The sequence below is a fragment of the Perca flavescens genome, chromosome 5 (assembly GCF_004354835.1).
Source record: "Perca flavescens isolate YP-PL-M2 chromosome 5, PFLA_1.0, whole genome shotgun sequence".
Taxonomy (NCBI): Eukaryota; Metazoa; Chordata; class Actinopteri; order Perciformes; family Percidae; genus Perca; species Perca flavescens.
This window is the reverse complement of record NC_041335.1, coordinates 4,698,306-4,725,763: the sequence shown is the minus strand read 5'-3', so window position 1 is coordinate 4,725,763 and position 27,458 is coordinate 4,698,306. Positions and strand designations below refer to the sequence as shown.

Below are 27,458 nucleotides of genomic sequence, written 5' to 3'. Positions count from 1 at the left end.
GACTTAATTAAGTTTTATTATAATACACAAATGTATTCAACCAACCAACATCCCTCCTTGTCCTACCACAGGGTCTGTAGTAGGTAGTGCTGAGGGAGTGTCAGTTGGCCTGCTGTGGGAGGGGAAGATAAGTGTGGTGAGCTGCTATCTTTGAGCCCAGCGTGGTCCTTAGTGGGGCATCTCTGTCACTCAAACCAACCAGCTACTGCCTCACACCAGTGCCTGATGGACTGGACTGATTAACCCCAGTCTGTCCCTCAGAGCAGGCTGCCTGAACAGTAAGTCTTTGTGTGGGCCCAAATCTGACTTGAACTGGATGTGATGCAGTGCAAATAAAAGTTCTTTCAACAATAATTTCAAACCAAAGTCAGCAAGACGCTAAGGTCATTCTACCACGTTTTTAATCTCATTGTCATCTTTGGGTGCTTAACACTCAACGCTTAATTTCTGCACTGCATATCCAAGAAATACCTGATTAGTTAAAACATTTTGCAGTACTGTGCTTCTTTTCTATTTGATTTTCTTTGTCACTTGGTGTGTATTGCCATTCTTATTAATTACCCAGGTCAATAGGAAACCGCACAACCACTTACGTCACTTACGTTACCCAGAAATGCTTACGTCAGGGAATTGACCATTTATAGCAAATGGTTCTAGAGTGACAGAAAAGGCTCTGCTCTTGAAAAACAGGTGCAGGCTTTCCACTATTGGCAGGTGTTTAGTGATGTCAGTACAACAGAATCACATGGCAGGTCACAGGCCAGTTCAGTCCTGCTTTCACCAATACGACGTCAAGCTTCTCACTGATTTGGGTTTGGGGTTTACTTACAGGTGCCCTGTGAGTCTTCCTGTAAATAAACAAAAGTAATATTGACATTCAATGTCAATATTTCACCAAAACACATTGTGTGCATCCTTGAGGTCTAACAAACATGCATGCAAAAAAATGTATTCCCCTCATTAAACACTTGCAAAACTGTGCGTGGCTGCAATAATGGATGGTACAGAGATGGCGAGAGCACAGATGTGGAAGACTTGGGATTGCTGACCAATCAGAGCAGACTGGGCTTTTTTTGGGCTAGGTCTTAAAGAGACAGGCACTATAACAGAGTCTCAGACAAAGGGGGAATACAGGTGCAGCAGCCATGGGCGGTATGAGAAAATGTAAGTGTTTTCTGAACATTAAAGCATGAAAACATGTTCTAGTAGAAACCCCAAAAACAAGTATGAATCTGAAAACGAGCATAGTAGGTCCCCTTTAAATCCATCATTTTAACATCCATTTTTACCAGTTAGCAGTCTTCTTCTTTTTCTTCTTCTTCTTCTTCACTGCATTTGTTGGCACAGTACTACGCTTCTTTGCACCATAGCACCACAAAGTGTCAATCAGTGGAATGGTGTTAACCATCTGCAGGGCTTTGTACTACGTCACCCCTGGGCACGTTCAAGGTTCATTTACTGTATTGTCATTCACAGGTTGCACAACGAAATAAGTTGTAGTCCCTTTATGCTAAAATAACAAAAAACAAAACATTTTTTCATGGTGGAGTACAGAGGATGAGTTGAGGAATCTCACAGCCTGAAGAAAGAAGCTGTTCTGTAGTCTGGTGGTACGGCAGCGGATACTCCTTTAATGCTCAGACGGCAGCAGGGTGAACAGGCTGTTGCTGGGGTGGGTATTGTCTATCCTTTGGTTCTCTGCACATGCACCTTGTCTTATCGGTATCACATAGAGACACAACTAGACGCAAAAATTGGTCGTTGGAGATTTCTTTATTTGTTGTTAGCACCTGATTTTTGTAGACCCGTGTAGCTATCACAAAGTCTGTTATTAATATCAAATATTACTGGAACATGCATTTTTTAGTATCACAATTTTATACTAGACTTCAGAGGTATGTTTGTTAAACTTAAAAATGATTAATGATTATGATTAATCAATGTAAATCACACAGAAAGCATTACGGCTCTTACACATTTCATAATTAGGTAAATAATGAGTGGTACAAAAACACATTAGTTGCTGACATTTGAGATAAACAAAAAATATGTTTGCTGTTTGAATGCTGTTTCTTAATTTATAGTAATGGCTCTGTAAAATCAGTGCCAGAAAATGTGAGTAAAAGAAAACATCTGAAAACAAAATCACACTAAAGTATGTAAGTGCCATGCCTGTAAATGTGCTCTGCATTTCAACAGGAACACACATACAGCATAAACCCAGTAGTATGTAGCAAAAGTTTGCCAGAGTGATCAGAAAAGAGTCAGGGACAGCTTTACAGTCCTGATCTTGGACACAACAAACTGCTGCTTTGTCATAAAACAGTGCAGAAACAGCAGCGTTTCTTTCCACGTGCAGTCTCAACTTCCCCAGGCGGAGGTGCTTCAGGAGCCGGAGATTCCTCCTTACACTCTGACACCGAGCCACTAGAGGTGGACAACAGCCTCCCGCACACCAGGTCAGCAGCTTTTCCATCCATGACGGACAAGTCTGTCACTGTTTTCTCTCTTAGCGACATGTCTCCATCATCATCATCATCTATCAGCACAAACTCCTTGAGGTAAACCATCGCCACACCGTGGAGACTGTGGTTCTCTGCTGATTCATCCATGGTGTGGACATCCACAAAGGTCAGAGTTGAAGTCTCTGTCAGGGCCTCATGTGGGTCTGTGGAGTTGTCCTCTGGCCCTGAATAGGCCTGGCTGCTCGAATCAATCATCGATGCTGAGTTCCTTTCAACGCTGTCGTCTCTCATGCTGTACCTGAACATCGGGTCCTGGCTGTCAGATATGATGTCTGGAACAGAGGACATCTTGCCGTTACCATCTCCGTCTCTCCTGGTGTGAGAGCCATTTTCTAAAGCATGACCATTCCCAGGATACATCTTAAAAGCCACACTCTGGTAGTCATGGTAGACTTGCACACTGCTGCTCCCTGGTGGGGAAGAGAGGGGGATGCTGACAGCAGTGTTGCCTTTTCCTTGATTCTTCATGTATTTTTTCCCTTGCCGCACTGAGACAAAACAGAACATTGGAAGTTAATTCTTGAGCTTGGAAATAGTAGTTTGATAAAAACTTAACTCAAGATCTTTTTACTAGCTAGCATCATTAATGATGAAGACCATAATGTATGGTTGAAAAGTGCTGAGAAAGCTAGGAAGTAGACCTTGAGTTAAGATTGATGATGATTTTTGTTCAACAATAGAAAATGACAGACTTAATTCAATTCAATTCAATTTTATTTATAGTATCAAATCATAACAAGAGTTATCTTGAGACACTTTACAGATAGAGTAGGTCTAGTCCACACTCTATAATTTACAAAGTACCAACAATTCTAATAATTCCCCCAAGAACAAGCAGTGCGACAATGGCGAGGAAAAACTCCCTATTAGGAAGAAACCTGGGACAGACCCAGGCTCTTGGTAGGCGGTGTCTGACGGTGCCGGTTGGGGGTGTGATGAACAGTGGCAATAATAGTTACATTAAAGATAATGGAACAGTGACTTCAAATGGTAGTCGTAGTAGTTCATGTCATATCAGGGCGCTGCAGGGCGTTACAGGATGTAGCGTGGCCCAGCAGAGCATGGATGGACGTAGCAGGAAGTAGCAGGGTTCAGCAGGACGCAGCATGACATTGCAGGACTTAAAGTCTCTACTTTGGCACACTTAAGCATGATTTATCGTTGTGCAGAGGCTCCACGCAGAGCTTTTTGCTGTAGCCTACATAAGTGGCCTGAAGTCTATAATTGTGCGTTGGTGTGTGCATCTATCTCTTTAAAGGCCGGGACACACAGGGCCGATAATCGGCCGTTGGACAGTCTGGCGAGGTCAGTGACTCGAGTCTGTTCGGTGTGTCACGTGCCGTCGTCAGTCTGGGGGGCTGTCGGCGTTCATTTTGGCCGACCTGACATGTTCAGTCGGAGGCAGGGCAGTCGGGACTCACCAGGAAATGGCGAGCGGAATGAGCGTGACTAGAGTCTCTCAAAATCTGAAGAAAATCTTTTAAACTGACCTTTGTTGAGCTGAAATGAAGACAGATTCAGCATCTGCACGGCCTATTTCTCGCTTAAAATGTTTTCAGAAACACGTTTCAGTGAACTATTTTAGTCCAATATGAGATTGGATTCTGAACGAGCCGCCATGACAGTCTGGCTTTAAATTTCCGGAGAAAACAAACCCAATCAGCACGGCCTCCACATACCTATGTACGTAGCCACAGCGTAGATTTAACGCAGAAGCATAAATCACGCTTTATCCCACCTTTTGGACCTGTCACAATCCTTAACGTAAGAATATTACTACGTAAGATAGTATTAGAAGTGAATGTGAAATAATGGATTATAATGGAAATAACTACGACGAATATATACTATTTTATTTACCCTTACTTCTATTTGGCTGTTCTTAACTTGATACTAACAAACTATGCAGGACACCTGGCAGTTTTGATGTAACAATAGATTCCACAACAACATTTTATGAATAGGCTTTTGAATAATAATAAGCAACCTTTTCATTAAAAAACAATGCAATCCCTTTTGAGTAAAAACTGTCAGAATGATGTTTGTTATGTATGTCTGGCATTTTAAGCCCTGCATCAGAATCATTACTATACAATAAGATTGATTGATATTATGGTATACCTGTATTCTGAGAGACAAGAGAGATTTGTTTAATTGTAGTGGTTTTGCTCCACCTTTTTTAACCTATGTGGCTATCCCTTTATTATCAGTAATGCACTATACTGGCTACCAATCAATCAGCGGGACTGTTTTATGGCAAGATTGGATTTACAGGATTTTAGGTCTGATAAGGTCACTTGATTTGTCAGGTATTTAGCTATTAGCATGCTAACATGCTGATGTTTAGCAGATAGTGTCGTGTTTACCTTAGTTTAGCATGTTAGCATGCTATCATTTTGTAATTAGCGCTCAACCAAAAGTACAGCTTAGGGTTATTGGGAATGCTATTAGTTATTATATGATATATGGTCATGAACCAAAGTATTGGACAAATGAAAATGTATACCTGATGGTGGTGCTAGATAAAAAGTGAAGGGATTATCAAAGTTATTGCAATTTATCGTGAGGGGAACATGAATGTCTGCAACACAGTTTTATTGCAACCTATCCGCTTGTTCACAATCGGAATCAGAAAAGGTTTACAAGGAATTTGCCTTGTTAAAAAGAAATAAAAAATGAATGTAAAATAAACGATAACATAAATATACAGATATGTACAATATAACTGTTTAACAATAAGAAAAAGAAGGCTGTATGGTTTAGGATGTAGGATATAGGATAGGATATATAGTTTATGCAATGGACAGGTATATAGTCCAGTTCTAGGGGGTGGGGGATTGAGAGTCTATGTCAGTGGGGAGCTTGGGCCTTGTTAATGAGGCCGACTGCAGTCGGGAAGAAAGGTTTTGGTCCTGATGGACCGCAGCCTCCTGCCAGAGGGGAGTGTTTCAAAAAGTTTGTGTTTAGGGTAGGAGCCACAATCTTTCCTGCACGCTTCAGGGTCCTGGAGACAGTTGTCAAGGTATTCACTTAAAACCACAAATGGGAACCTCATGTTGGTACTAGAGGAAAAGTCAGGGAATCGCCAAAGTCATTAGGATTCATCCTCTGCGCAACATGAATGCATGTGCAAACATTTGTGCCAATCCATCTTGTAGATGTTGAAATATTTCACTGCATAAGTGAAAAATTTGTGGAAAATTCTGCAGAACTCTGTGCCTGCAGATTCCATGTGGTCCTGCAAATAACATGCACTGTAACAGGAAATATTATCCATATCACTCACCCCTAGTATACATACTAGAATACGGTGCGATTGTGCAGTTGCAGCACTAATAATAGTCACAACTTTGACTAACACAGCAACTGGGACAGGTAATAGTAAGTGCAGTGGACGTTTTGAACAACAGTAAGAGAGAACAAGCTGCCATTTAGTATTGGCCTCTCTGAATAAATAAATGAAGCTGGTACTTGTAAAAGAAGCAAAAAATAACTTAAATTCCCTGAGGATCAGCTCTTTGAAGAAGGAGACAGATGAGCTCCTCTAAAGTGCTCTAACCAAGGAAGGAGTGTGTGTGTGTGTGTGTGTGTGTGTGTGTTTCATCTCTCTAAAACACACACACACACACACCCTTCCATTCTCCACACAGAAACAACAGAGATGTGTAAATGCATCCCTCTGAGTGACTTCAAAACTGCACAAATCTGCTATCAGCCAAAGCTGCTAATGTGTAAATTTAGTTTTGTGCGATTTAATTCAAAGAAGAACACGTGACAGATAAATGACATTAAGACAAATGAGATATTTACACTAAATAAAAGATTAAAAGAGTAGCGTTTCCACTTTGTGTTTCTACATGCTAAATGCAATCCACTCGGTACAGGAGCTAAACAGACTGACCCTCTTACACTTGACTGACTCATATGCCTGACAGAATCGGGACTCTATAAATGAATAATAACAGGAATGTACATGTTCAAGCGAGAGACGGCGTGCTCCACTCCAGCTTGTAGTGGTGACTGAGCAACAATAGATGAAAAATAGATTTGATTTAAACACACTCACTGCATTACCACGTTAGTTTGCATTTGGCCGGTGGCAGTGTTTGTCTCAGCAGTGACTATGAGAAGGTTGGCACCAGCTTTAACTGGGCCAGTGGGAACTTATACTGGCAGGACAAAGAGAAACTAGACATAATCGTGATTTAACTATGTCTGAAAGATGCGATAGGATCTGTCCTTTGGGCACCATGAATATGGGCATGGTGACACATGGGCTTAATTTACATTGGTGAATATTCGCCTGCTATTCACTTCCATTCTCTGTGAGCAAAAGGGCGAATAAAAAAGTGGAAAAGCAAATTTGTATATTTGCATCGTGTAGTGTTCCACTTCAGTGAACTGAAGAGAAATTACACAATAATGTTGATTTAACCATGTCTGAAAGACCCAGATTTCACCTTAGCATTTCATTTACAAGTTCCTTTTGTAGTGCAGGGTTCAACAATAAGGGTTGCCCGATGGCCTGGGGCAAGTAAAACGCAACGTTGGGCAACTAAATATATATAATAATAAATCAACCCACTTGCCTGTTCTGGCATTTGTTTTTTGTTTTTTGTATGCAGACAAAAAATTACAGATAGGACCACTGTCTCTTAGTTATTGCAATTAGATTTGAACGTTTAAAAAAAAAATAGTCTTGACACTGTTTATGGTGTGTTTCTATAATTACAAAATATAACAACTTACTTGAGTCTTTGTTGCTAATTAATACCTACTAATAAAACAAAATTGTATAGGGGCCAGTAAAAATTGACTTTGGGAACGTAGAATTTCTTTTCTTTTGGCCGACCAGAAAAGTGAAAAAAAACCTTACTGTTGAACCCTGTGGTGTGATGGAACATTTATGTCATATGCACTAACTAGACCCCTAGGCATTATATAAATCACAGTTATATAACAAGAATAAAAACAGAATCATACATACAGAAATCAATCACAAAAATCCACTTTAATTCAGATATATATATATATAAAAAAATGCTTTTACCTTGAGGCTTCCACAGTCGAACTCTTCCCCAAGTTGCTGTAATGAAAATCACATGGCAGAGGTGGGATGAGCCAGCATGTGTCCGTGAACTGTACAGCTGGAGAAAGTGATTTCTCTTCCGTCTGGAATCTATAAACAGAGACTCTTCACACACGCCCTCATCCTCATCTTGTAAACTACAACTGCTCGCAGTATTTGCAGTCACGGGATGCTCCACCAATTGGAATCACACCAGCACGACAGCTCCCCCGCCCCCCTCCTTTATTTGGGCTTTTGCTGAACCTGTGTTTTTTTTCCCCCCAAGTGAAATGATCTTGACATCCAACAGCTGCACACATTTTCACCTGGAAACAATCACTTTTCTACTGGACATAAAATTAAATATTTACTTTTGGGAATTATAATTATTATAAATGTAGAGTGGAGGTTTTTAGTTTATCTATGAATAAATGTTGTGCTAAGATAAAAGTAACAGTACCACACTTTAAAAATACTCTCTTTCAAGTAAAAGACTTACGTTCAAGATTTCGCTTAAAGGTCTCATATTGTAGAAAGTGATATCTCCATGTCTTTTTTATTATATAGCAGGCCGAGGTGACATGTAAATACTGTGAGAGTATCAAAACGCTCAATCTACAGAGAAAAACATACAGCCCATATTTAGAAATGGTGCCTTTAAAGGTGCAATATGTAATATATTTACTGTATTAATACCAAAAATGACCACAAGGTGTCATCTGATATTAAGGAAATATGCTAAGTTGAAATACTATTTTTTTTTGACACCAATGCTAAAGCCAGTATTTTCGCCTTTGAAATCTTCGTTCCGTCACGGAATGTCTGTTTGTGTTTTGGCCTGTGTTGTTATCAACTGCCCAGTTTGACAGCCAGGCCGGGTTGCCAGATATACCTGTAAAAACGTAAACCCAGCGTGCTGCAGCTGTTAGTACAGCCATGGAAGCAGCAAACACACAAACAGGCTCAAAGGAGATAGATTCTACACAACTTTGGCATGGTTTTAAATAGTTGCATGACCAGAGACGTAATAAAACCCAGGTAAATATTGGAGATGTATTTGAAAGATGGAGAAAGCTTACAACCCAAAAGCACACAGAGTTGGCTAATTTCCTCCTGAACAGGTAGCTAAGCATTAAGCTTCAGGCTAATTTATCACGGCTACAAGGGACGGGCATTTTCAGTCATTTCAACATTTGTGTACTCACATTGAATTATATAGAGTACTCACAAAAAACAATTGAGACACCGCCAGTGAAGTGGTCCAGACTGGTGCAGGCTAACGCCCCCATGCTAACATTCGATAACTACTGCAAACGTTACCAGAGGACCAGGCAAGCAGTGTTTTTAGAAGTTCTTGCTGTAATTTTAAGCCAAAAAATTGTGTTTGTCAGTCGGGTGGAGAGGACGGCGAGGTAGTGGTGTTTTTAGCGGTTGTTGCGGTAATTTTAAGTTGAGGTAGTGTGTCTGTCAGTTGGGTACAGAGCTCCGCGTGAGCACAGGCTTTTATGACTGTCAATATAGCCAGCATCTAACGTTAGCTACTCCGCTGCACTGTGGAGTAATGTCTGGCTAAGTGAGACTAGCGTCTAGCAACATTGTTAGATGCTGCGTTTTCAACCTTGCAACCCCAGTGAACTTCGAGTCTGGGGAGGAGGTGCAGGGGGAGATGTATTTTGAATTTGTACTGCAGTAACTATTTTAAACACTAGCTGTCAGTATTACATATTGCACCTTTAAACGAACTGTCAGGATGTCTGGCTTCCTGGCTTATGGTTTCATTCCAGCCGGCATGGGGTACTTTCCATAAAATCATGTCTCAATGCAAATCAAACTAGCTATTAGGCTAACTGACGTAAAAACCATGGCAATCTCTAGGTATGGTGAAGGGTATGTGATGATGTGGGGCTATTTTAATTCCAAAGACCAAGGGAACTTTATCAGGATGCATAATATCCTGGATACTATGCATCCTGATAAAGAGATGATAGAGAGATGATTTTATGGAATCTACCCCATGCCAATCTCTAGGTATGGTGAAGGGTATGTGATGATGTGGGGCTATTTTAATTCCAAAGACCAAGGGAACTTTATCAGGATGCATAATATCCTGGATACTATGCATCCTGATAAAGAGATGATAGAGAGATGATTTTATGGAATCTACCCCATGCCAATCTCTAGGTATGGTGAAGGGTATGTGATGATGTGGGGCTATTTTAATTCCAAAGGCCAAGGGAACTTTATCAGGATGCATAGTATCCTGGATCCATGAAATAACTGGCCTTTAAAAATCTGCCTGCCTCTATGGGAATTTAACATAGGGGTGTACTGACTTTTGTTGCCAGCGGTTTAGACATTAATGGCTGTGTGTTGAGTTATTTTGAGGGAACAGCATATTTACACTGTTATACAAGCTGTACACTTAATACTTTACATTGTAGCAAAGTGTCATTTCTTCAGTGTTGTCCCATTAAAAGATATAATGAAATATTTACTAAAATGTGAGGGGTGTACTCACGTTTGTGAGATACTGTATGTATGCGCAAGTGAAGTATAATTGTATGTGCAAATGGAGTATATATATGTATATGAAAATGAAGTATATAAGTATGCGAATGTGAAGTATATATGTATGTGCAAGTGTTTAGAACCAGTATATATGTATGTGCAAGTAAAGTATATATGTATGGGCAAGTAAATTATTGGCCTAGGCGGCTTCTCATATATATCAGTTCATTACACAACATTTTACTGACGCCATTGTGTTCTTGTCAGATATTTGCTTAAATCTAAAAGGACCATAGTAGCTGGAAAAGAATTTAAATTGAAAGATTTCTGATGAGTTTTATCAGCAGGGCTTTGTCCTGTAGGATCCATAGATCTACTGTACATGAGCACTTTGTCAGATGGCATGTCTACTGGTTGACTATAGGCTAATGCAGACATCATCCCTATAGGGAACCAAAACTTTTCAATATTTTATCACTCCATTATTCCTGTTTGCGGCTTTCATGTGTGTCTGTCCTCCTGTATTATTTATTGGAACACATTCAGGGCATTTGGCTGAATGTGAAGCCATGCATCCCTGCACCACCGCAATAAAGGATAAAGGAATCATGGGAAAAACTTAGAAGTTAAGAGTTTGCTTTAGAGGTGCTGGCAGGCAGATTTAGTTACTTTTGGACAGAGCCAGGCGAGCTGTTTCCCCCTGTTTCCAGCATTTATGCTAAGCTATCTTCCCTCTTACCGTCCTATTTAAAAAGATAAATATGCATTTATTTTATGTTGTCAGAATGAATAAACTAATAAATACTGTTCAAAGAGTTGCTTGTGATCAGCTGTTATTCCTTCTGTCTCTATCTTTTTCCAGTGAGTACGAGCAGCTCCAGATGTGTCTTTATCTGCAGCACCATCACATCCTCAAGGAGTTCCCTGATTCACAATAAATCTCAACAGCATCAGTTTAACCACACGAAGAATTTGAAAACTGAAATTTCAAACTACAGCTTCTAACAATTCAAATAGTTTTGACTTCTGACAGGAAATCAGATATCAGAGGATTCACAGGAATGGCCATGAGTTTATTTTTGTGTTTTTAAGCAAAAAAAAAAAAAATAATGTGCATTATCTCTCTCTCTCTCACACACACACACACACACACACACACACACACACACACACACACACAAACACACACACAACAACCATAGGGCAATGCAGTAAATGGATGGTGACAATGTCTATGTTTAACTGGAAAATATCTACAGAAAGAATTGAACCAATTTAAGTCCTTATTTCTCTAGCTGATTGATTACGTTTTTTTCCCACAAGTTTAGAGATTTCCTGCTTTCACACCAATACAGTGGAGGTGAAGGGAATTGTGTTTGAGGTGCATTTAAAAACAACATTTCAGAATGTCAGGCCCTCCGTTCTGTGGATAATCCACCAACCAGTTTTCATATGAACTACTTTCTACCAATGAAATACCATAGCTAGACACACCGATGTGGTGTTGCGGTGGTGTTATCAAGGAGTGAAACCAGACCTCTCTCTCCCAGCAAAGAGAGTTTCCACCAGTGGTCGTTGTGGGCTGGACTTGAACCTGTGAGAGGAGACCCCAATGGATTTCAAGGGCATCGCCTTAACCACAACAACTCCATGTTCAGTGGTGGAATGTAACTAAGTAGATTTACTCATGTACTGTACTTAAGGTCACATTTGAGGTACTTGTACTTTACTTGAGTCATTTCTTTTCATGCCACTTTCTACTTTTACTTGTAACAGAGTATTTTTTACAGTGTGGTATTGGTACTTTTAGTACTGGACTTCAACTGTAGCAGCAACACACGCAGACGGGCAAGTCTATGGCACAGCTCTTTGGTAAAATCAGGACTTTTTGTTCCTCTTGGACAGGCTAAAGGCTTCTTTATGGTCACCGTTCCCTACCTGTCGCGCAACAATGCAATGTCAAAATGACGTAGATCTCGCTGGCGTGCCAAACAGGACGCATGTATGAGTGCAAACGGATGCCAGGACTCTAACAGTGACTGCAAGTCTCTCTTGTAAACTTACCGGGTTAAGATGAGTTCTTTTTATGATGAATGAAAGGCTTGATCCGACAAAGTAGGTCATTGAATTGTTGTGCAGACATTCTGAAGTATTCAAAGTGCTTCTCTTCGTCTATCATCATGTGTTTCACGAGGATATTGAACTCACCATATTTATGTCTGGCGTTATTCAAAGGATGAACATTCCACCTTCTTTTCCTTCGTTTCTTTGCATGCAGGCTCAAAAGCAGCTGTTATTCCTCATTCATTGACTTCAATATCATCTTATCCACTGTTGACATTGACATCAATGCTGCTGCCAGTTCTGCCATTGTTTACATGTTTCCTCTTCTTATAGTCCGTAGAAATAGCCAAGTCGGTAGCCTTTCCTCAGTTGCGACACCTCTGTTCAGGAGAAGACTGCAACTAGTACCACCACGCGCGAGCATAAATAGTTACGGCGCTCCCATGACGTCACACTGTCGCGCCACAGATCGGTGATGGCGAGTATACAGAACGTTTAATGTGCCACTGGCATACGTTCTCACTCTGATGGCTGACAACACACCGTCATGACTTATGATGAACACACTTCACACTGTTTTTACATGTGACAATCATGACACAAGACTACAAGCCAGGTGACGAGTGGTACTGGTTACCACCAGGAATGTGCGCTTGCATGCAGGGCTGGGCGATATGAAGAGAATAAAATATCACGATATTTTTGACCAAATACCTCAATATGGATATTGCGACGATGTTGTAGGGTTGACAACTGGTGCTTTCACAAAATATTTACACAATAAGATTTCTGATAAAATAATCATCAGTAATGTGGATATAATGAAAAAGTGGTTAAAGGCAAATAATAGAACAGCAAGAGCGGTCTGTTAAGTTCAGAAAATTACATCACTTTGCTGTAATCATATTACGATATCCAAAATCTAAGACAATATCTCGTCTCCTATCACGATATTGATATAATATCGATATATTGCCCAGCCCTACTTGCATGTATTTGATTGGACAGTGCTGGGGTCATGGCCACTGCCTTATCAGCAAGTACAAACCATTACTCTGATGAGAATATTACATTGTTATTTGTAATCACATTTCACGCCTCAAAAGGTTTTCTGATTATTTAGGGTTTTGCAAGTCTTGTAAAATCACTGATGGTATTTATTATCACCATGCTTTTCTGATGAACATAAGTTTTGTATGAGACCAAACTGTAGTAAGTCAGTAACCATGTTCACATGAGTTAGATTATTAAATTTTTTTTTCTCTGAAGACACTTACCGTTAACACTGTTACATTGTCTATAAAACCTGTTCGGTGCAAACAGCTCACCCACAAGTGAACAGTATTGAGTTGAAAAGAAGAAAAAAACAGGGTGAAAGATTCCAGGTGCAAATCCTGGCAAGAGTCTGCACCTTGTTGGCCCAATCAGCATTTAATTAAAAATGAATTTAGAACATAATTGAATCAGCATTTTCTCCTTCTTTTCTCATATTATTATTATTATTAGTATCACAACAAAGCATTATTATTCTTACCAATCCTATTTGTATCAGTTTTTAAGCGATATTTGATAAATTCATAGCACTTTCTAAGAGTTTGTGTTAATTTAGACATGTTCCGATCGGGGATCGAACCGGCGAATTTCTAATTTTTCCTCTTTTCTTTTCTTCTCTTCCCCCCTTTCCCCCCTCCTAGCAGTCACTTTTGCCCCACCTTTGGCCAAGTGGTTAAGGTGATGGACTTGAAAGCCATTGGGGTCTACCCGCGCAGGTTCAAATCCTGCCGACAACGATCTGTGGTTAAAAACTTTCTTTGCTGCAAGTCCCACTGGGAGATATTGATCTGGTTTCACTCCTTGATAAAACTCGACATGGGTGTTTGTGACTCTCTCTGACATGTGTTGCAGTTTGGGACATCAATCTCCCTGACTTGTAAAAACGGCCACCGTGTAGCAGTAAAGAGAACGCTCTCTCTGACAATCGACCCGTTCGGTCATTTAGATATGAGGTTGTGTGGGCATCTGGGCATGGCATATTCTATTTTCCAGTGGAAGTTTTTCCAGTCTAATCTTACAGTAAAATAAAAATACAAAATCTAGCTTTATTGGATGACATGGATCTTTTTTAATATATTTGAATCCATCAATTCTCATTTTGAAAAATCCAGCCTCGTCTGTAGGAGAAAACTCCTTTCACAATGAAAGAGATGGCCCAGAGGCAGATACATCTATCTCATTAGCTTCCATAGCAGGCTGTTCAGTGGGGATGGAAATCAACTAAACCACGGACATGTAGAATACATCCTCTTAGAAAATATTTATTTCACATTTGCAATAACTACACCTTATTTTATGATCATATCAGAACAAACTTGACAGTCAGTAAGCTGATTGTCCGTATCCTTGTTGCATTTCATTGATTAAACACTGTCTTATTCCAATTTGATTGACTGACTGCAGAACAAAAATATCGGCGTTTTGACAAAACAAATATTAATTAACCTTCTATGTTGATCAATCACCTAGAAATCAATCCCATCATGTGAGATATGTCGCTTCCATGTGGCTGCAATTGAAAACTGAGGCCTTGGGCAGGAGACTGACTCCTATTTTTGGTCTTTTCCCAAAACTTGATGGCCACTCTGCCTGGTACCAACAGAGGCTCCTCAAACTGGGCAGTGACGTTGATAGGAGCTGTGATGACTCCAACCCCTGATGATGACACAACAGACACAGCAGAAAAATTAATAGCAAATATAAAAGCATTCGTGAACTAGCTCCAGGTTAAATTACTACAACGTTACATCAACCTATCAATCAGTTTGGTCTTCCCATTAATAGTTAGGCAGTTTTCATGTTCTCCCCATGTTTGCGTGGGTTTCCTTTGGGTGCTACCGTCAAAAAAAAACATGTGCTAGGTTCTCCGCTACAGATCTGGAGTTGGTCCCTGGGTGCTGTAAATGGATGCCCACTGCTCCCTTGAGGGATGGGGTCAAATGCAGAAAATGAATTTCGCTATGTGTATGTGACAATGAAGTACCTTTACCTTTGTGCTTTTCTATTTCAGCCAAGCAGACAGAGAGCATCCAGAGACTGGGTGCGGTGTGCGACCTGCAGCCAAAGAGGCTGGCCGGTAGAGAGAGGAGCCAATAGGGGGAGTAGTCTGAGAAGGACCATACACACTGCAGGCCGGTAGTCCTGGGAACTCGGAGCTCTATCTGCTTCACATTTTCTGGCACAGGCTCATCCGGTTGGCCTGTCAAAAGACATATGACCAGAAACAGAAGAGATCGATTTTGCCACTATCATTATAAACAGGAAGATAATAATTGGTGTTGTGTGAAAAGGCAAAAACAAAACAAACAAAAAAAAGAAAACTGTCACCTTGCTCCTCAATTCCCATAGACAAATACCCCTCCTACCAAGCTCCACCTCCACCCCTTTTTTCTTCTTTTTTCTCTCCCTTCCTTCTGGTCAGCCTCACCTAATCCGACATACTCAAAACTTCATACCCACTCCCTCTCATATCTACAGTGCCTTGCACCCCCCTTGGCTTTTTACCTATTTTGTTACATTACAGCCTTTAGTTCAATTTTTTTTTTATCTGAATTTTATGTGAAGGATCAGAACACAATAGTCTAAGTTGGTGAAGTGAAATAAGAAAAATATATACATAAAACTATTTTTTAGAAATAAAAAACTGAAAATTGGCATGTGCGTATGTATTCATCCCCTTTGTTATGAAGCCCATAAAAAGCTCTGGTGCAACCAATTACCTTCAGAAGTCACATAATTAGTGAAATGATGTCCACCTGTGTGCAATCTAAGTGTCACATGATCTGTCATTACATATACACACCTTTTTGAAAGGCCCCAGAGGCTGCAACACCTAAGCAAGAGGCACCACTAACCAAACACTGCCATGAAGACCAAGGAACTCTCCAAACAAGTAAGGGACAATGTTGTTAAGAAGTACAACTCTTAGGTTATAAAAAAATATCCAAATATTTGATGATCCCCAGGAGCACCATCAAATCTATCATAACCAAATGGAAAGAACATGGCACAACAGCAAACCTGCCAAGAGACGGCCGCCCACCAAAACTCACGGTACGGGCAAGGAGGGCATTAATCAGAGAGGCAGCACAGAGCCCTAAGGTAACCCTGGAGGAGCTGCAGAGTTCCACAGCAGAGACTGGAGTATCTGTACATAGGACGACAATAAGCCGTACGCTCCTTAGTAATGGCCTTTGTAATGAGCAAAAAACAAAATGGCACGTTTTGAGTTTGCCAAAAGGCATGTGGGAGACTCCCAAAATGTATGGAGGAAGGTGCGCTGCTCTGATGAGACTAAAATTGAACTTCTCGGCCATCAAAGAAAACGCTATGTCTGGCGCAAACCCAACACCTCACATCACCCAAAGAACACCATCCCCACAGTGAAACATGGTGGTGGCAGCATCATGCTGTGGGGATGTTTTTCAGCAGCCGGGACTGGGAAACTGGTCAGAGTTGAGGGAAAGATGGATGGTGCCAAATACAGGGATATTCTTGAGCAAAACCTGTACCACTCTGTGCGTGATTTGAGTCAGACTTAAAGATTTGTGTTCACAAGCGCAAACCATCCAACTTGAATGAGCTGGAGCAGTTTTGCAAGGAGGAATGGGCAAAAATCCCAGTGGTAATATGTGACAAGCTCATAGAGACTCATCCAAAGCAACTTGGAGCTGTGATTGCCGCAAAAGTTGGCTCTACTAAGTATTGACTTGAGGGGGGTGAATACTTATGCACATTGACTTTTTCTGTTTATTTCAAAAAAATAGTTTTATGTATATATTTTTCTCATTTTACTGAACCAACTTAGACTATTGTGTTCTGATTTATCACATACAATTCAGATAAAAAAACAAAAATATTGAACTAAAGGTTGTAATGTAACAAAATAGGTAAAAAGCCAAGGGGGGGTGAATACTTTTGCAAGGCACTGTATAACACAGTACCACGACTCACATTTCCTACTATAATCACAAAAACACTCATCATACACACACGGACACACCTATTCATGCACCTCTCCCACCCCCATTGTAAACTGTCCCCTGTAGCATTTAGTCAAATACTGTATTTATGTGTTTTAGGTTCTTTGTGCTCACAAGCTCTGTTTATGTATGTCAAATAGTCTTTGTATACTGTATGTTACATGTCTCTTACACTCATTTGGGTTATGTAAGGTTTGAGGGGTTTTGTAATTATTTGTAGAACACCAGTACAAAAAAAATGAGAAAAAAGCTAAAATCTAAGTTACCTAAGCAGAAATCACCAGATTGTCGCTCGCGTTCATTCTTGGATAAGCATCTGCCGACTTTTTGGAGCTTGTTTTTGGACAGCAGTGTCAGGACGCTCTCCCACACAGGGCTTCTGGTACGAGACGTGGCAGACAGACAGATGTCGACCTCCACCCCTGCGTCTATTTGCCGGTACTCCAGGACTCGAACCTGCAGCGTGAACTGACCCTTCTTTAGTTCATCAACTGGCTGAAGGGTTTTCAAACTCTGACGCACACGAACCAGACCTGCGAAAATATTCACAGTGACCATCATATCACCAGATAGTGCTTTCTCGACTCGCAGATCTGCTGGTTCAGGTGGCACCTGGGTTGATTGTTGGGTCTTTGTAAATTATAGAGCGTGGTCTAGACCTACTTTGTAACCGCTGGAGTAATCAGCTTATAAATGCTCATTATGCTCATTTCCAGGTTCATAATTGTATTTAGAGGTTATATCAGAATCGGTTAACATGGTTTAATTTTCAAAAAACACCATCTTTTTGTTGTACTGCACATTGCTGCAGCTCCTCTTTTCACCCTGTGTGTTGAGCTCTCTGTTTTAGCTACAGAGTGAGACATCTCGTACTTATTGTAGGTGATTTTAATATCCATGTGGACGTTGACCGCAATAGCTTTACTACTGCTTTCAACTCACTACTAGATTCTATTGGCTTCAGTCAGTGTGCATGAGGCCACGCGCTGTTTTAACCACACCCTCGACCTCGTGCTGGCATATGGTATCAAAATTGAAAATTTATTAGTATTCCCGCAAAATCCTTTATTATCAGACCAGGTTTATTATAAACCACCCGATTATACGAAATTAGATAAAAGCTACTATACTAGATGCCTATCTGACTAAATTTAGCTAATTTTAAAGAAGACATTCCAACAGCACTGAACTCATTACCTTGTTTTAATACAACAGAGGACCTTTATGTAAACTTTAGTCCTTCTCAAATCGACAATTGTGTAGATGGTGTTACGGCCTGCCTACGGACTACTTTAGACTCCGTTGCTCCACTCAAAAAGAAGATGAAGCAAAGGAAACTAGCTCCTTGGTATAACTCCCAAACTCGTAAATTAAAGCAAAACTCGCGAAAACTTGAATGTAAATGGCACTCCACCAAAATGGAAGAGTCTCGTTTGGACTGGCAAGACAGTCTGAAAACCTATAGGACGGCCCTCAGACATGCCAGATCAGACTATTACTCATCATTAATAGAAGAAAACAAGAACAACCCAAGGTTTCTTTTCAGCACTGTAGCCAGGCTGACAGTGAGTCACAGCTCTACTGAGCCATCTATTCCTCTAGCTCTGAGTAGTGATGACTTCATGAGCTTCTTTAATGATAAAATTATAACAATTAGAGATAAAATTCAACACCTTTTTGCCCTCAACTTCTAATGGTTCACCCTTCAACGCAGGACTGCTAGAAACCTAGACTAGACCTGACATATACTTAGACTGTTTTTATCCTATAGACCTTCAACAACTAATGGTAAAGGTATCTTCAGCAAAGCCATCTACATGTCTCTTAGACCCCATCCCAACGAGGCTACTCAAAGAAGCATTACCCGTGGTTAACACCTCTCTACTAGATATGATCAATATGTCTCTATTAACAGGTCATGTACCGCAGTCATTTAAAGTAGCTGTGATAAAACCTCTTCTGAAAAAACCCACCCTCGATCCTGAGGTCTTAGCAAACTATAGACCTATATCTAACCTTCCCTTTCTCTCCAAGATCCTTGAGAAAGTAGTTGCTAATCAGTTATGTGATTTTCTCCATAGCAACGGCTTATTTGAAGACTTTCAATCAGGATTTAGAAAGAATCATAGCACAGAGACGGCACTGGTGAAAATTACTAACGACGTTCTAACTGCTGCAGACAAAGGACTTGTCTCCATACTTGTTTTATTAGATCTAAGTGCTGCTTTTGACACTATTGACCATACAATCCTGTTACAGAGATTAGAACACTTAGTCGTAATTAAAGGAATTGCACTAAGCTGGTTTAAGTCTTATTTCTCTGATCGATCTCAATTTGTTAATGATAAATCCTCTAAGTACGTGAAAGTTAAACATGGCGTTCCACAAGGCTCAGTGCTTGGACCAATTTTATTCTCCTTTTTATATATGCTTCCTCTTGGTAATATCATTAGGAAACACTCAATTAACTATCACTGCTATGTGGACGACACCCAATTATACTTATCAATCAAACCAGACGAAACAAGTCAGTTAGCTAAACTTCAAGCATATATTAGCATCTTGGTGACTTCAACATTCATGTCTGCTGCCCAACTAAACCGATGGTGAATGAATTTTTAACAATACTTGACTCTTTTAACCTCACTCAATCCGTATGTGGTCCCACTCATGTCAAGGGCCACACACTGGACCTTGTCCTGTCATCAGGGATATCAATTGATACATTTGAAATCACTAATGCTGCCATCTCTGATCACTTCCTGATTGAGTTTGAACTCTCCGGGCATTGCCCTCCCTCTGCCCCTTCCCCCTCTCACGTTTTAGCCCGCTCCATTAACTCAACTACAGCCTCTCATTTTTCTGACTCTTTTAGGCTTGCTCTTCTCTTCCCCTTTCCCTCACTGCTGACTTGTCTCCATTCACTAATATTGATGAGCTAGTCTATTTTTAACCTATCCTGTACTGACACTTTGGATCAGATAGCCCCCTTAAAATTAAAACATCTTAAGTTAAACAACTCAACGAAAGTTAAAAAAAGACAAGCTTAACGTCTCATATGATATGTTTTTGCAACACCTGAAGGCCTACCAAAGGCAAAATCTAACTATTTTAGTGAGCTTATCAACTCTCAGGCTAACAGACCTAAAATTCTTTTTAAAACTATTGACTCCTTTTTAAATCTGGCCAATGCAGTTGACACTTAACCTGTGAGGAGTTTGCTGATTATTTTATCTGTAAAATTGACCATATCAGATCCAATATCATTTCTCAGGGTTGCATTTCTGTTAAAACTCATAGTCCCATCAGTATCCTCCAGCATTTTACTCCTGTCTTCCACTGAGTTGTCTGAGAGTTTCTCACCTAAAGCCTTCATGCTCCCCTCTGATGTCATCCCCTGAAGACTCTTTAAAGAAGTGTTTGATGTTCTTTGTCCAATTGTGTTGGCTATAGTAAACTGCTCCCTGTACACTGGTGTCGTCCCCTCTGGTTTCAAGCATGCAGTGGTGCAACCACTGCTGAAAAAACCCAATTATGACCCAAATGACCTTAGCAATTATAGACCCATCTCTAAATTATCTTTTTATTTCTAAAATTTTGGAAAAAGTAGTTGCACAGAAGATTTTCTCTATCCTTAATAGTTTTAATATATTGAATAAATTCCAATCTGGCTTCAGAGCCCACCACAGCTCGGACTCTACCCTACTAAAAGTGTGTAATGACATCTTACTTACCACTGACTCTGGATCATGTGCTTTGCTTATTCTCCTAGACCTCAGCGCTGCTTTCGACACCATTGATCATGGCATTCTTATTGACCGCCTGGAAAATGTAGTTGGATTACAGGGCTCTGTTTTAAGCTAGTTAAAATCATACCTGACAGAACTTTCTCTGTAAAACTGGGTACTACATCCTCCTCTCCAGCGGGTATTAAATTTGGCGTCCCCCAAGGATCAGTTCTTGGTCCCATGTTATTCTCCCTATACATGCTGCCCCTAGGTTCGATCATTGAAAATCACAACCTAAATTATCATTGCTATGCTGACGATACACAACTGTCTTTACCCATTTCCCCTGGTTGCAATTCAATTAATAAAATTTGTAGCTGTTTGGAGGACATTAAATCCTGGACGGCAGCAAATTTTCTCCAGTTAAATGACAAGAAAACTGAGATGATTTTATTTGGATCCCCCAGCTCTACAAAAAACCTGAGCAATGCCCTTGGCCCTTTGTCATCAAATTTACAGTGCAAGGTCAGAAACTTAGGTGTTCTCTTTGACAGCTCTCTTAATTTTGATAAACAAGTCAGCTCTGTTGTTAAAGGTAGTTTTTACCAGCTTAGAACAGTAGCAAAGCTGAAATACTTTTTATCGAAGAAGGACTCGAGACAATCACTCATGCCTTTATTACTTCACGCCTAGATTACTGTAACTCACTATACACAGGCCTAACCCAACATAATTTGAACAGACTCCAATTAGTCCAGAATGCTGCTGCTAGACTCCTCTCTGGCACCAAAAAGTATGACCACATAACTCCTGTTTTAGCTGAGCTTCATTAGTTACCAGTGAAATTCAGAATCAATTTTAAAGTTTTACTTTTTGTTTTTAAAGCACTCCATGGTCAAGCGCCTCCATATATTTCCGATCTCCTGTCTACTTACTCTGCCACCAGGGCACTCAAATTCACAACCCAACAACTCCTCGTCATCCCCCGGACACGCCTAAAAATCAAAGGGGACCGAGCCTTCTCTGTAGTAGCCCCCAAACTCTGGAATTCCCTCCCACCCCAAATCAAATCATGTAATAAAATTGCTAGTTTTAAATCAAATTTTATTTTTTTGCCTCAAACATTGTTCCTTTGTTGTTTTATTCTATGTTACATTATGAATTTTTTCTTTGCCTATTTATATTCATGGTACCTCGCACATACAATTATGTATTTTTAAGGCATATTGTCTCTGCCTTCCCTGCTCTACCTGTAAAGCACTTTGGGTCAACAGTTGTTCGTTTAAATGTGCTATACAAATGAAATGACTTGACTATTAAAGATATAAAATCCTGGATGACCTATAATTTTCTGATGTTAAACTGTAACAAAACTGAAGTTATTGTGCTGGGCCCTAAACGCCTCGGAACTTCATTATCTAAAGATATAGCTACTCTGGATGGTGTTGTCCTGGCCTCCAGCACTACTGTCAGAAATCTAGGAGTTATTTTTGATCAGGATATATCCTTTAACGCCATCTAAAACAATCATCGAGAACAGCCTTTTTTCATCTTCGTAACATTGCCAAAATTAGGAATATCCTGTCTCAAAACGATGCTGAAAAACTAGTCCATGCATTCGTTACTTCCAGGCTGAACTATTGTAATTCCCTACTGTCAGGTTGCTCAAATAAGTCCCTTAAGACTTTCCAGCTGATCCAGAATGCTGCAACATGTGTTCTGACGAGAACTAAAAGAGATCATATTTCTCCTGTTTTAGCTACTCTGCATTGGCTTCCTGTGAAACTCAGGATTGACTTTAAAGTCCTTCTCCTGACCTACAAAGCCCTAAATGGTCAAGCACCATCCTATCTAGAACAGCTCTTAGTACCTTATTGTCCCACTAGAGCACTGCGCTCCCAGAATGCAGAGTTACTTGTGGTTCCTAGAGTCTCTAAAAGTAGACTGGGAGCCAGAGCCTTCAGCTATCAGGCTCCTCTCTTGTGGAACAAGCTCCCAGTCTGGGTTAGGGGGGCAGACACCATCACCTCATTTAAGAATAAACTGAAAACTCTCCTCTTTGATAAAGCTTATAGTTAAGAATTGAGGAGTTGCAGCGTCCGCCTAACCCGGCCCACCTGCTTCTCTTCGTAGTCATCAGATTTATTGATGATATAATCAATAATATAGTGTGAGTAGAGGGAGGCAGGCCAGTACAGCCTCTCATCAATGTTTTCATTTGTTTCCTTTTATATGCATCCTGTCCCAGAACTGCTTGTTACTAACCTAGCTCTGGGGAGTTTACTCCCCGGAGTCCTTATGTTTCTTCTTCGCAGAGCTATGCTCTGCGATTCCCTTCAACGCCCGGCCGCGTCCTGCTGCGTCTGCTGCACCCACCCATGCTCTGCAGCGCCACGTTTCATCCCGCAACGTCCTGCTGTGACATGAACTACGACTACCTTCAAAGTCACTGTTCCACTATCTTTAATGCGACTATTATCGCCATCACACCCCCAACCGGCCCCGTCAGACACCGCCTACCAAGAGTCTGGGTCTGCCAAGGTTTCTTCCTAAAAGGGAGTTTTTCCTTGCCACTGTCGCAATAGCCACTGCTAATGCTTGCTCTTGAGGGAATTACTGTAATTGTTAGGGCTTTGTAAATTATAGAGTGTGGTCTAGACCTACTCTATCTGTAAAGTGTCTCGAGATAACTCTGTTATGATTTGATACTATAAATTGAATTGAATCTCACTTCTGTACCATCTTTGTTGGGAGTCGCATATGCGCAGTACCTAGGTAAGGACTACTAGCCAGTCAGAAGCAGAGTATGAGGGCGTGCCACGCTAGCAGCTAGGCGAGCATTATAATGTGTGTTACAAAGTGTGTTACGTTCATCACGGAAGTAAAGACTGGACTACAATAGAGCTGTTTGGAGCAGTTTGTGAACAGTGTTTTCTGTTGGAGATGGTAAGTCCCTTTGGGGTGGACTTTGGTTTTTTATCACTTTGTAAACCTATAACGTGCACAAAAAAAGATATATATCTATATCTAATGTATTACCTGCCGGACTGAGCCGGAAGTTTTCATCAACTAGCACCATAAGCAGCAGTCTACGGCAGAGAATCTCAGGGAAGCACAGTGGGATGTCTCTATATTCGGTGTCTGGATAATCCCAACCATATCCTGCAGCGCTGCAGAACCTCCTCAACACGGACGTCTCCAGCCTTAAGACAAACGCACAGACTCAATGGATGACAAGCGGTCTTCTCCTAAAACTGCAATGGAAGCTACTGGAGAGGATTAGGGCCTCATTTGAAAACGAGAAGAAAAAAAAAAGTCCGAGATCTAAGGCGGCTTTATTAAAAAAGGGGGGAGGAGTCAGAATTTTGACATTAATCCCCAAAAAAAGAGAAAATTCTGAGGATAAAAATCAGAATTCTGAGGTTGTTTAAAAAATAAGTAAAAACAAGTCAGAATTCTGAGATTCAACTAAGAATTCTGAATTTTTCTCAGATCTCTAAGGGGGCTTTATTAAAAGGGGGGTAAAAGTCAGAACTGACACCAAAAAAGAGAAAATTCTGAGGATAAAAGTCAGAATTCTGAGAATTTTATTTTTTTAATTCTGATTTTAAACTCCGAACTCAAATACATGTTTTCATATGTGGCCCTAGTCCTCTTCCGCTTACCTGCAGTTAAGGACCGTGTAAACAACTTGATGCTTCTTTGTAGTTGCTGTGTACAAGACTCCTGTCCTCCGAGTCACAGCTTTGGTCACATATTTGATGTAAAGATACGCGAAACTTGGCACGTTCTCGTCGCTGAGTACGTTCGTTTTCAACAACTTCCAAGAACGGTAAATGTGAACATAGACTAAATACACGGAACATAAAGAGAGCGAGGCAACGATGTAACTCTGCTCAGTCCCCATTATAGCTCAAAATAAACAATTAAAATGCAATACAGCGGGTTTAATGAAAGGCATTCGCACTCTGTATTACATGTATTACATTACATGCTGATTGACGACGTGAACACAACCGTACGTCGTTCTCTATGACGTTGATAAAAGTACGGAGCGCGAGGTGGGACAAACAACACACCTTCGAATCGTTCAGGAAATGAAACGCGTTAGCACACTTTAAAAAAAACAAAACAACAATTTTATTATTTATTTCAACAACCATACCACGTATACAAGACTTACTAATTTACGTGTTTTCAGTATATAAATCACAACATTTTACACTCTTCAAATTAAGTGTTAACTATTCGGCATTTTATTGTACTATTCAAACTAATAGGGTACATTCTAGCTGCATGTACTTATTGTAAATCACCGAGCTGTATAAAACAGGCCTAACAAATTATTGATGTGGCATATTAAATGATAACATTCATATTCAGGCCGACAGGAGACGTTTTGTGAGCTAAAGTGATCAAATGTTTCTGCAGAAGAGTTCCTGAGGTGATCTCCTGACAGCAGTCTGGGTTATGTCCCATCTTCACCCACTCACTCCTCATCCAAACAGAAGCAGCAGCACTATACAGACTGCGTTCACTGCGATTAACGGCACTGCAGAGGAAAAAAAAAAAAAGACAGTAGATGACATGATCAGAGCTAAAAGGAGTCTCACGGAGCTTGTGTGTGTGTGTGTGTGTGTGTGTGTGTGTGTGTGTGTGTGTGTGTGTGTGTGTTACCAACACCCACCTCTCATCACTGTCCTCACAGAGCGGACAAGGTTCATTAGCTGCACTTTGATGCCTGGCTCATCACCAAAACCTCCGACAGTTTGGTCTACTCCCCAGCCAACTAAAGGTGGTTCAAACGCACAGACAGACACAGATAGATGGATGGATGGATGGATGGATGGACATGATCAGCATATTATAATAAAATAAAACATTCTCTGATTGACTAGTTTCCTTCATAATGTTAGGTTGCTATACCAGTATTTTGTTAAGGCTGCCTACTGCCTGACTTTTGTACATTGGCTTTGTTAATAAAGTTGTTCAACAAAGCTTTTTTAAAGTAGGAAATCGTAGCAAATTATTCATTCGATTTAAACGGTGGGCTGCCTAGACTCTGTCACACATGTTTAGCCGTTCATTAGAGTCTGGTACAGTAATTTTACATAGACTTTTCAGGTTAGTAACAGAAACTGTACTGTAAAGCTAGTAACGTCACCCTTCACCGATTAATCCCAAATGTTTTATGTTTTTACAATTGTTCTAGCGTTCAATTTACTGTCTAGTTAGCATTGGCTAACCTATTTCGAATTTGACATCTATGGGCGCATACAAACAATTGTAGCTAATACAATTGGAACTAAAGCCACTTACTTTTACTCAGAAATCTTTCTTCGTGTAATACAGCGACAGCATTGACGCACAGAATTGCTGCTTGAATAAGAGAGTACAAAGTGAAAGCCATGTTGTTTTCACAGCTAGCTAACTGTAGCAGTCAGTATTTACTACTGACGTAGCCTACGGTGGCTGAGGAAGGTCAAACCGAATGACAGCTTGTCGTGCTTGTCAGACAGACGTTGCGTACACGCAAGAAGGTGCCGTTATCTTGTGCAATGCACGGTTACCTTATAAAAAGCAGTGGCGTTTTCAGACCATTTACTCAAGTAAAGACTGAGTCGTAAACGAATTAATTAAACGTAAAGAGTAAAAGTAGCAATACCACCCTATTAAAACACAGTGTTATAAGTAAAACTTGTATCAAGAAGTATTATCAGCTAAATGTACTTAAGGTATCACAAGTAAATGCATTTGTTGTGTTATATTATTGCCCCCTTATTATTATTATTATTATTATTATTATTATTATTATTATTATTATTATTATTAACAAACACTATACAGCAATCTGGGCAACAACAATTCACATACACCTAAATAATCAATAAAATAGGAAAAAATAAAAATAATATGGGGGTGTTGGCTGAGATCGAATTACGCTTGAAAATATTAATTATGGGGCACTAGTCAATTCAAAATTGAATAAAATGCAGGAAATGAGACCAGACCTGGTAGAATTTACCCCTATGATCATTCAGTCTTGCAATAAGATCTTCAAATGAGGCTGTGTCCGTCATTAACTTCAGCCAGTCTATAAAACTAGGCCTTACTTGGCTTTTCCATTGTCTAAGAATGATTTGTACTGCAGTGATAAACCCAGCTAGTGGGCCCCTTATTATTGATGCATTAACATGTAAACATGTCATTAAATGTAGTTGATTGAGGTGGCACCCTTCACTAGAGTAGTAATAACACAATATGAAAATGTTCTATTTCAAGTCCTGAAAAATATACATCGATTGTTGTAGCTGTTCATGTTAGAGCTACTTTAATTACTTTATATACTGTTGAGTAGTTTGTGTAAGAAATGCATCTTATTTTATAGGATAATGATTTGTATGTCAAATGTGAATCTGCAAACTAAAAAGTAACTAGTATTTGTTTTGCAACTTAAATGTAGTCAAGTAGAATTATGAAGTAAAATACAATTTAGAAGTAGAATTTCACATTTGTACTTTAAGGTCCA

At 40.1% G+C, this 27,458-nt stretch overlaps 3 protein-coding genes across 5 annotated transcripts; all 3 read right to left on the bottom strand.

Moving 5' to 3' along the window:
• Window positions 1-1,770: 1,770 nt before the first annotated feature.
• LOC114556099 (paralemmin-2) lies at window positions 1,771-12,599 on the bottom strand. Of its 3 annotated transcripts, none has more exons than XM_028578953.1 (3): window positions 12,310-12,599; window positions 7,576-7,704; window positions 1,771-3,013 (listed from the first exon to the last, which is right to left on the bottom strand). In XM_028578953.1, exon 3 carries the CDS (start codon window positions 2,991-2,993, stop codon window positions 2,316-2,318), a length of 678 nt encoding a protein of 225 aa, XP_028434754.1. In that variant the 5' UTR covers window positions 2,994-3,013; window positions 7,576-7,704; window positions 12,310-12,599; the 3' UTR covers window positions 1,771-2,315. The 3 variants fall into 3 exon arrangements, with proteins under 3 accessions (XP_028434754.1, XP_028434753.1, XP_028434755.1); XM_028578952.1 differs by having other exon boundaries at window positions 7,576-7,611; window positions 12,310-12,577; XM_028578954.1 differs by lacking the exon at window positions 12,310-12,599 and adding an exon at window positions 12,166-12,303.
• Window positions 12,600-14,320: 1,721 nt separating this feature from the next.
• si:ch211-12e13.1 (uncharacterized) lies at window positions 14,321-24,972 on the bottom strand. The gene is made up of 5 exons (XM_028578875.1): window positions 24,595-24,972; window positions 23,969-24,132; window positions 17,468-17,734; window positions 15,209-15,418; window positions 14,321-14,874 (listed from the first exon to the last, which is right to left on the bottom strand). Exons 1-5 carry the CDS (start codon window positions 24,834-24,836, stop codon window positions 14,681-14,683), a joined length of 1,077 nt encoding a protein of 358 aa, XP_028434676.1. The 5' UTR covers window positions 24,837-24,972; the 3' UTR covers window positions 14,321-14,680.
• A 79-nt stretch (window positions 24,973-25,051) lies between these two features.
• LOC114556044 (immediate early response 3-interacting protein 1) lies at window positions 25,052-26,427 on the bottom strand. The gene is made up of 3 exons (XM_028578876.1): window positions 26,249-26,427; window positions 25,617-25,718; window positions 25,052-25,481 (listed from the first exon to the last, which is right to left on the bottom strand). The coding sequence occupies exons 1-3, from the start codon at window positions 26,337-26,339 to the stop codon at window positions 25,426-25,428; spliced, it is 249 nt and encodes an 82-aa protein (XP_028434677.1). The 5' UTR covers window positions 26,340-26,427; the 3' UTR covers window positions 25,052-25,425.
• Window positions 26,428-27,458: the final 1,031 nt, after the last annotated feature.

Coding starts and splice junctions, on each gene's coding strand:
- LOC114556099 (XM_028578953.1), bottom strand. CDS start 2,993: ATGAAGAATCAAGGAAAAGGCAACACTGCTGTCAGCATCCCCCTCTCT.
- si:ch211-12e13.1 (XM_028578875.1), bottom strand. CDS start 24,836: ATGGGGACTGAGCAGAGTTACATCGTTGCCTCGCTCTCTTTATGTTCC. Junction 17,735..23,968: donor CTTCCGGCTCAGTCCGGCAG/GTAATACATTAG, acceptor ATATTTTCGCAG/GTCTGGTTCGTGTGCGTCAG. Junction 14,875..15,208: donor TGAAATAGAAAAGCACAAAG/GTAAAGGTACTT, acceptor TGTCATCATCAG/GGGTTGGAGTCATCACAGCT.
- LOC114556044 (XM_028578876.1), bottom strand. CDS start 26,339: ATGGCTTTCACTTTGTACTCTCTTATTCAAGCAGCAATTCTGTGCGTC. Junction 25,719..26,248: donor AGAAAGATTTCTGAGTAAAA/GTAAGTGGCTTT, acceptor AACCACCTTTAG/TTGGCTGGGGAGTAGACCAA. Junction 25,482..25,616: donor TGTGAGGACAGTGATGAGAG/GTGGGTGTTGGT, acceptor TTTCCTCTGCAG/TGCCGTTAATCGCAGTGAAC.